This window comes from Dendronephthya gigantea, unplaced genomic scaffold, assembly GCF_004324835.1.
Source record: "Dendronephthya gigantea isolate DGI-Jeju-01 unplaced genomic scaffold, DenGig_1.0 000074F, whole genome shotgun sequence".
Classification (NCBI taxonomy): Eukaryota; Metazoa; Cnidaria; class Anthozoa; order Malacalcyonacea; family Nephtheidae; genus Dendronephthya; species Dendronephthya gigantea.
The window spans coordinates 1159884-1169437 of record NW_021163084.1 but is presented as its reverse complement, the minus strand read 5'-3'; the positions used below and the strand labels follow the sequence as shown (position 1 = coordinate 1169437).

Genomic DNA, 9554 nt, shown 5'->3' with positions numbered 1-9554 from the left:
TGTTTCTATGTTTCTGTGTTTCAGTGTTTCTGTGTTCGTTTTCACTTATTCTTTTCTTGAAACATTTTATTCTTCAAAACCGTTACGGCTACTTTAGTCTGATTTAGATGATCATCGATCTGCCAGATAAGTTTATATTTAATAAATGTTTTTTACATTTGATTTTTCCCTGATAAAGGCATAATTACATAAACACTCTGCCCATTATAGGTAATTGTCTAATAATACAGCCGTAACAATTAATTAACAATCTTAACAATGAGTTATAATAAAAAAAGTAAAATGTCATTTGGCATTTTTTCGTCTTTTGCGTTTGCTTGGCCTGTCATTCTTCGACAAGGCGTCTGTTAATTTTTTCATCTCTCGTTTTGATCGGTCCGATTTACCTAAAATATATGATATTTTTAGTTTAGAAAAAGAAGATTTATAACGATTGGTATAAATATTAGATTTCCGATCGGTTACCCCTGTCATTTTCACTCATATCTATCGTCGTTTCTGTTTCTTCATTTTCGTCTTCATTGGATCCAGTTGACATTTGTGTTTGTCTGCACACTACAGTAAATAATCGAAGCAGGAAAACTTTTAAATAAAATACGAATAATATCTTTTGAAGCATCCGACATTGCATTGATGACACGACAGACACGTATTTTCAAAATGAAATACATCCCCAACACACACGTCAGAAAATGGCACTCAACAAAGCGTGAAAACATTCATGCATTTAGTATATATAGAACTATAGTTTTATTATACGGTTTTATGATACAAATACTAGATTTCCAATCGGTTACTTGTGTCATGCTCACTCATATCTATCGTCGTTTTTGTTTCTTTATTTTCGTCTTCAATGGATCCAATTGACATTTGAGTTTGTCTGCCCACTACAGTAAATAATCGAAGCAGGAAAACTTTAAAATAAAATACGAATATATCTCTTGAAGCATCCGACATTGCATTGATGACACGACAGACACGTATTATCAAAATGAAATACACCCCCAACACACACGTCAGGAAATGGCACTCAACAAAGCGTGAAAACATTCATGCATTTAGTATATATAGAACTATTGTTTTATTATACAGTTTTATGATACAAATACTAGATTTTTGATCGGTTACCTGTGTCATGCTCACTCATATCTATCGTCGTTTCTGTTTCTTTATTTTCGTCTTCAATGGATCCAATAGACATTTGAGTTTGTCTGCCCACTACAGTAAATAATCGAAGCAGGAAAACTTTTAAATAAAATACCAAAAATATCTCTTTCAAAATGAAATACACCCCCAACACACACGTCAGAAAATGGCACTCAACAAAGCGTGAAAACATTCATGCATTTAGTATATATAGAACTATGTTTTATTATACGGTTTTAGGATACAAATACTAGATTTTTGATCGGTTACCTGTGTCATGCTCACTCATGTCAGTTGCAGTTCCTTCATTTTCATCTTCATCAGACAAACCTTTAATAAATTATACATGACAACGATTTAAGGTCATTGTTCCTATTCATATTTTGCAGCAATTTAAAAATTTTTGTCAAAATAGATTTTGTACAGGGAATAATTGCAGTATGGGATTTATGTTGCTTACATTCCTCCGCTTTCTTGTCACCGGAACCAATTTCTTGTGGCAATGTGTCAAGCTTCAGACCTTTGAGAACTGTAACAAATCATTTAGAATGTTCTAATTTGTTTGTTTCCACACGAATGGCAACGAGCATGCGAATACATTGTGAAAACAATAGATATTGGGATATCTTGAGTGCATGAAACACTGAGTTTCTTGTGTTTTTAAACGTACTTTAAAATACCAACTTGAATTAGAAATCAATTTGAACATATAATATATGTGTTATATATTTTTTTTAACTTATACAACTCCGTCGTAAACCAACCTTGTAACACCTGGTGCTTCAGGGGTACTGTGAACGATGCCAATGGAATTGACAAACAACCAGCCTTTTGTTTTTTTCCGTCCTGATTTAAGAAATAAGATGTGTCTCGATCCTGCCCTCCTTCTTTCACGACTGCTTTTTTTAGTTCGCTTTTGTCTACTATGATTGGCTGACCACCATCGTCCGGAATGCTTTCTATCCGTATAGCGATACTGCTAGGCTCCTTATCACCCACCTTTTTCTTTTCTCTGGCAAATTTACTGATCTAAAGATAAGAAAGAAGCTCATCAATCTTTTGCTGAATTTACTGAAGGTTAACATTTTTTAACAAAAGTTAATTTTCATTACTGAAATATTTGTATTAATTCGTGCAATTTTGAACTATTGATGTTTAAATGAAGTACTGTTTTGAAAATGACTGCATGAAATTATCAATTTATCATAAAAGAGTTTTATTTTTCCTATAGTCACATGTAACCGACTATTGGGCAGATACCGGATCACAATCTAAGTTCATTCTTCGAAAATTCATGTATCAGAAACATGCATCGAACGGATACTTACACATTCTTCGGAATAGTCTTTACACCTGCCCACAAACCACTGCCCGAATGCATTTATGATTTCGCTGGAAGACGATGATCCTGTATCATCCGGAATTGTTGATGATGAACGGGAGTTTTCCTTGGAAACAGGTTTTATCAACTAGAAGATAGAAAAAAAAAAAAAATAAATAAAAAATATATATATATATATATATATATATATAAATATAAATAGAAGAGTTCTATTAGCGTATCCAGAGTGCTCAATACCGTTAAGTAGAGCGAAATAAAACAAGTAAAAGACACGGTTTTCTGTGGTTTATAGCATACAGTTCTGCCAAGAAAAAGAGCAAACGTACGTCGGCGTAACAGCTACAACTTTTAAATCAAGGCTTGCAAACCATAAAGCATCATTTAAGGCGGAAAAGAAAAGAAATTCGACCGAATTAAGCAAATATATTTGGCATTTGAAGGACAATAACCTGAATTATGCAATCAAGTGGAAAATTTTGAGCCGCGCCCCCCACTATTCCAATACAACAAAGAGGTGTAACCTATGCATCACAGAAAAATTCTTTATTTTATGTAAACGGCGATTAGCGACCCTCAACAAGCGGAACGAATTAATTAGCAAATGTAGACACGAGAATAAATTTCTTTTGAAAAGTGTTAGATAGAACAATGAAACTTTTAAATTTAAGAACAATGAAACTTTTAGATTTTTAATCGGTTTTAGTAAATTTTTATGTAAATAAGATATAGTATTAGGATTCTGATGTTGTAAATATTCTTCGTTAATAACTCTGGTATAGCACTGAGGAGTGCAGGCTAGTCCTGTACGAAACAGAACTGTATGCTATAAACCACAGAAAACCGTGTCTTTTACTTGTTTTATATATATATATATATATATATATATATATATATATATATATATATATATATATATATATATATATATATATATATACATACCGTCATAAAGGCCTTTCGCTGATCTCCAAAATATTCCATGACTGCCTCTGCAATACTTAATATGTTTCGCGGAATCTCCTTTTCAATATCACATTCTTCGCCGTCTTTCTCATTGTCAATAAAATGACTGAGGACAGACAAGAGGACGTGGAGAACGCATGATATCCTAGAAAATATACGTTTCAAAATTGGGCTTAAATTGGATGGTTAATGTTAATAATGATGAGGCTTGAAATTAATATATCCATACAGGTTACGCCCTGATTGGCTTTTTTCTAATAATAATGATGCTTTTAGCTTTATTTCATCAACTGAAGATGTCCCACGAGCGCTGTTTCATCTAAATTGGTTCCGCAATTTTAAGGTGTTCCGGTAATAGAATGGTATTTTAAATATCGTATTCGAGTGTTCAATATACCGCATTGCCTGCATAATAGTTATTATACCTTATAAAATTTTTTTTGTCCTTGGAAAAGTTCTCCGTACAAATGCTTTCTTCATCCCACTGGGCATTCATATTCTTGGAGAGATTATTGGCGTACTCAGTATACTTCTCTTTTGCCTCAGGTGAGTAACAATACTCGACACCGTTCTCATGCTTGTCGAATATTGTCTTATATACGCCTGAAAAAAAAAATTGTTGGTTATTTCGAGTAAAGTTTACATACATACAACATACCTATATGCATAAAAACATACATACACACGGTATAAATGCATATATACATAGGCGACTCACCGGAGAACTCTTGTGTAGTGTATTCTTCCAGTTTTTTACACCATTGTTCCACTTCTTCTTCGAGTAACAAGCGAGGTTTTATTGAACATATCAAAATTCTATCAAGAAACCCATCCTTGGTTTTGGCTAGGGGTTTAAACAGCTGCAGAAATGGTTCGGGCTGAGTGAACCCACCAAGGGCCAAAGTGCTTTCTAGAAGGACCTCACGCCGCTCCCGTTTCTCGACTTTACCAGCGGAACTGCTGTTATTCGTGCACGCACTTGTTAGTGCCCATTCAGCAATGCCATCGTAAAGCCTGCAAAATAACTGTCTCTCACCTGAGCCCTCTTGTTGCTTCTTCAAAATGAATTCGTAAAACGAACTCATTTCAGAATGAGCCAATAGAGCTCTACCATCGTGAGAGACGAGGTGCTGGAAGAGTCCTTTCCGCGTGAAGTCATGGGTGACCATCGAATGAGCTGGCTCCTTCAACGCGCGGATTGGACTCTCCACAGCAATCTCAAACGCTTGCGATTTTCCGGCCCCAGGTTCACTCAAACACACGGTAAACAGATTGCACGGCTCCCGATAACGGTTCCGAATCTTTAATTTAGTTTTCGGACCCATCAAAGTGGACACAACCGAAATAGCCGCAATCAATATGAATTCTGGCCGTGTGTTCACGGAAAATGCCAATGCCATCAGCCATTCAGTTATTGGCTCCGGGAAAACTTCCAGTGGGAATTTAATCGCCCGAGCCATCTTGATGGCGTTCGCGAGCTGGCATTCATTCACAGCGGGCGTGGTAATTGGAAATATCGTTCTTCTCGAAGACATCATAAAAATCTACAATAAAAATATTCGCTATTATATAGTAATCACAGTGACCGACTCCCAGAAGTCAAATCTAGTAGTTGACGAACGTTTTACAACAATTTTGTGTCCTTTGGTTATACGGAGTTAAACTTTTAATCACTATTCTAAAAGCTCGGTCATAATTCTCGCCGATGTTCAGTCTTTTAATGGTGCGGAAACTACAATAACATATAACAAAGTCTCTTTTCCAAATTTATTGTATGTCCGGAATTTTTTTTTAGGGCCCGACCGCAAATTTAAAATGGTGCATATACATTATATAGCTAGCCTAAAATTTATGTTGTTCGAGCTGCTATTTATAGGTACTAACTTTAGAACCTTACCTCTTACAAGCGATTAGAAAAGGAGCGTAGCTTTTACAAACATACAAGTCAACCAATCTATAAAACAGAAGAATGTTGAATAAGGTTTAGAAGCTGCGAAAACTACACATTTTACTGGACATTAATGTAGAAAAGTTGCCTGACATATCCTTACCTTTCGAAGTGTACAATTGAAGGATACTGCAAATGGCGCGGGTTTTATAACAGTGAGAGCTGTCAAATTTTGTCTGCATTATTTCGAAACTGTATTATTCAATTAGCAATTATTAAAAGGTGTGTGTTCGCACGTCCTCGACTAATCCTCTTATAGATCTTTTAGATTATGGCGGATTAATTTTGTAAAATCATGAACGCCAATTCAAAAATCGTGTTATATTTCTGGGGAGCTTGAATGCGCGCATCATGCAAATTTAGTCTAGTTGCATTCGAATATCGTCTGTGGAAATTTTCCTGATCACCGTTCTCCTACATAATGATATAACGATTACTACATATTTATTATGATTAGTATATTTTATCGAATCTAATAACTTGCAATGCTGTGTTTCTTTCGAAAACCTTCATTTGTCAAACTCCATCGCACCGTTTGTACTTAATTGTGCACTTGCATTAAAACCACGAAATACGTGTGCGCTTACTATGATATAAAACAAAATATTTACGAAGAAAATACGAAATTTATATAATGTGATTTTATAAATAGACTCAGTTATGGCAAGGTGTACCCCCAAGGAGACACGCCTTGCCGACGATAATTACAACTCTGGTATGAGAACTTGGTGCCTATCTAAAAGACCGACAGGTAATGGAGCGAATGCAATATAAAAAAGGTGGTTAATGGCCAGCAGCAATTTGAAAACTAACAAGACCGAATACCCAAAACACAATCGGTCAGTGTAAGCGTGACATCGCAGAAAATAGAGCTCGTTAAAGTTCCCACCTCCTCCACTAGCAATTATGCAAATTGCATGATTTGCAATAGCTGATACATAGAGGACCTCAATTGACAATTATAGAATATCTCAATTAACTATTTTACTTCAGGCGTACTTGTACAGGTGCTGGCGGTAATTCACCTCCACCCTTTTCTGAGCATGGATATTTGGAATTTTGTTGGAATGTATTCATATAAATATCATCTTGTTTGACGGAAATAAACCGGCTGGGAAACCATTACTTCCAGCCAAAATTATCCTAAAATTGTGTGAGATTTAATGTGTCAGTATTGATGCTCAGAAAACTGAGCTGCGGTGAGGGCTATGCAAAATCCAGTATTTATCTATACGTAAATAAATCACATTAACTAATACAAAATATTTACGAAGAAAATACGAAATTTATATAATGTGATTTTATAAATAGACTCAGTTATGGCAAAGTGTACCCCCAAGGAGACACGCCTTGCCGACGATAATTACAACTCTGATATGAGAACTTGGTGCCCTATCTAAAAGACCGACAGGTAATGGAGCGAATGCAATATAAAAAAAGGTGGTCAATGGCCAGCAGCAATTTGTGTGTCGACGCCGATGGAATCTTTAATTTAACCAGATTATTCCCATTTCCGTATATGCAGCATAAATAAATGATATAAAAACGATAAAAATGGTTATTCATGTATAATGAAAACACAACGATCAGGATGAAAGCGTTCTATTTTTGTTCACTTATTATCGTTCTATTGTCAATAGCGTAGCCTACGTTAACTGTGGGGTACGATATCAATGAATATGTCAAAAAATGCATCGAGAACCCCCTGATATCAGGTACGATATATTTCCAAGTTTGGATGAAACGTGGGTAAATGATCCAAAGTCGTATTGTGTCCTTCCGTACATTCTTTTTGACCCTCTGTGCCAATTTAATGCCTTACTTGAAGGAAATACAATACTTTGTCCTAAGTGTGAAACAGACGATAAAATGTGTGAAAATAATCGAAAGGGTCACCTAGTTAACACAGGAGTTTGGAAAAATGGGCGACTGCAAAGACTAAATCCGCGTATCATATTTGGCCTTACCTCTCCCGTATTACTGGTATACAAGCAGTACTCATGTGATCTAGGCCATACTGAAATAAATAGCATAGATGTGGACGTCGTAAAACAAGTGAATAACTATAATGTACCATTCACTTTAAGTCATAAGTCAGGTTTCACAAATCGACTTGTCGATTATCTGGAAGAGCTACTTGATGCAGGTCTTAGCTCTAATCAGATCTGCGAAATTATACAGCGATGTTACAAAAAAGCATTTTATGAACGAGCGCAACTTTATTACCGTGATCATAACATTGCTATAAACATTGGCCTAACAAAAGAAGTAAGTCAAAATTTCCCAACGTTCGAACAAATGGACCTACCATGCGTAGGACATACGCTAGTTGGGGGTGCAATCATTTCCAGATTTAAGTCAGAAGAAGTATTTTATCGGCATTTTTTTTCAACAATTCCTGCAAGATGGATTAGTTGCGATCACACATTTAAAGCAACTTCGAATATCGGATATTTACGCGAAAGTGATAATAAGTGGGTAAAATTATTTCAAAGCCTATTTTGCGTATTAAATGAAAAAGGCACAGTTATCCAGTGGAAATTTACTAAAACGGAAGGAACAGCTGAGCTTGAAAATTTGTTTCAACAACTTTCGAAAAGATTTCTGACACAAAATAACATTTTAGAAGGAATATTCCTCGATAACTGTTGCAAATGGACATCATTTTTAAGCAAGCATTTTCCCGGTGTACCCATTAAGCTAGACATATTCCACGCAGTGCAAAGATTAGTGCGTAAAATACCAAAGTGTTCGAAATACTCGTCTGGCATGGCTAAAGAATATGGCTTAGTTTTCCGTCAACCAGGAGACATCGGGAAAAAAAGGTCTAGGCCTTCGCCTTCGCCTGACGTTATTTCGAAAAACTTAGAAAAATTTAGCAATAAATGGGAATCTGTAAAAAATGCAGCTGGATTGAGTGTTCTTACTAAAGAAATGTTGAAGGAAATAAAAAACATTCAGGTTCACATAAATAAGGGTTGTTTGTCGGACATACCTGTTGGGTGTGGAACAAACAAAAATGAAAGGCTTCATAGGGATTTAAAGAAAATTGTTGCAACCAACCGCATAGGGCTTCCATTGTTATATACGAAAATGTTTAGAATGTTGTACAGGTTGGCCCAAGAAAACGAGAAAGAAATGTCATCTATCCAAGTGACAAAAACTCAAAAGAATGAACACATTCTGATAACTGAATATGGACAAAAATTAGAATATTTTGGAGTAGAAAGGTGTCTGGAAGAGATAGAGAGATCCGAAAACAATCAACGACCAGCACGCAAGGTTAAGGGACTTGAAAATTATTCGCGTAAGGAAGTAGAAGAAATTTTGGATGGCATTTCCATTTTGCAAAGGAATATCAAATGTAAATGGATTGTGGCCGAACATGACTACTCGGAAAGATCTGAGAAGGAAGAGTACGACACATTGGAGTACTTAAAGCAAGGGCTATCACTTTGGAGATCATCCGAATCTATCAGGGAGATAGTTGGAAAGCGAAAAAATATCTATGCACGTACCTTGCCAACAGAGGTGCCACGTCATCTTCTCACCACGAAACAAGTACAACAAGACAGCTCTGTGGAAACCATCGAGCAAGAAATTAACTCCATCGCAAGCCAGTGGGGTCTAGAAGTCGTCAGGAGATGGGAACTGCTTTTTTAATTCAGTCGCATTTCAAGTTTCGCAGTTATTGAGTAGATGTGATTTGCAGACGCATGTTAGAGAGCATTTGTATACTTTGGGGATCTCATCAGCAGTCTCTGTTCCCGCAATAAGTGATATTTTGCGAAGCCATCTTGTCGCAGAGTGGACAGGACCTTTCACTGAAGAATACCAGCAATTTGTGGGTGAGGACGTCGACTTTCAGCAACAAGCACATGCTTTTTTAAATTCGGGTGTATTCGCTTCCACTATCGGGGACCTGATGCCACTTGGTTTGTCCAACGTCTTGCAGATACCGATACTAGTGCTATCAACGCAAAATCTTGTTCCATTTTATGAAATATACCCTCGTTCGTCTATTGGGAATGGAGAAGCAATATTGTTAACATTTAACCATGGTGGACCAGGTCATTATGATGCCTTAGTTCATAAAAACCAACACGCTGAGGAGAACAATAATGAAATCCACGATAATGGCCGCGTTTTATTAAA

At 36.2% G+C, this 9554-nt stretch overlaps 1 protein-coding gene across 1 annotated transcript; it reads right to left on the bottom strand.

Moving 5' to 3' along the window:
- Positions 1-285: 285 nt before the first annotated feature.
- LOC114531719 lies at positions 286-4986 on the bottom strand. The gene is made up of 11 exons (XM_028553328.1): positions 4170-4986; positions 3877-4054; positions 3431-3596; positions 2475-2615; positions 1911-2175; positions 1607-1675; positions 1417-1476; positions 1129-1218; positions 813-887; positions 466-555; positions 286-386 (listed from the first exon to the last, which is right to left on the bottom strand). Exons 1-11 carry the CDS (start codon positions 4984-4986, stop codon positions 286-288), a joined length of 2052 nt encoding a protein of 683 aa, XP_028409129.1.
- Positions 4987-9554: the final 4568 nt, after the last annotated feature.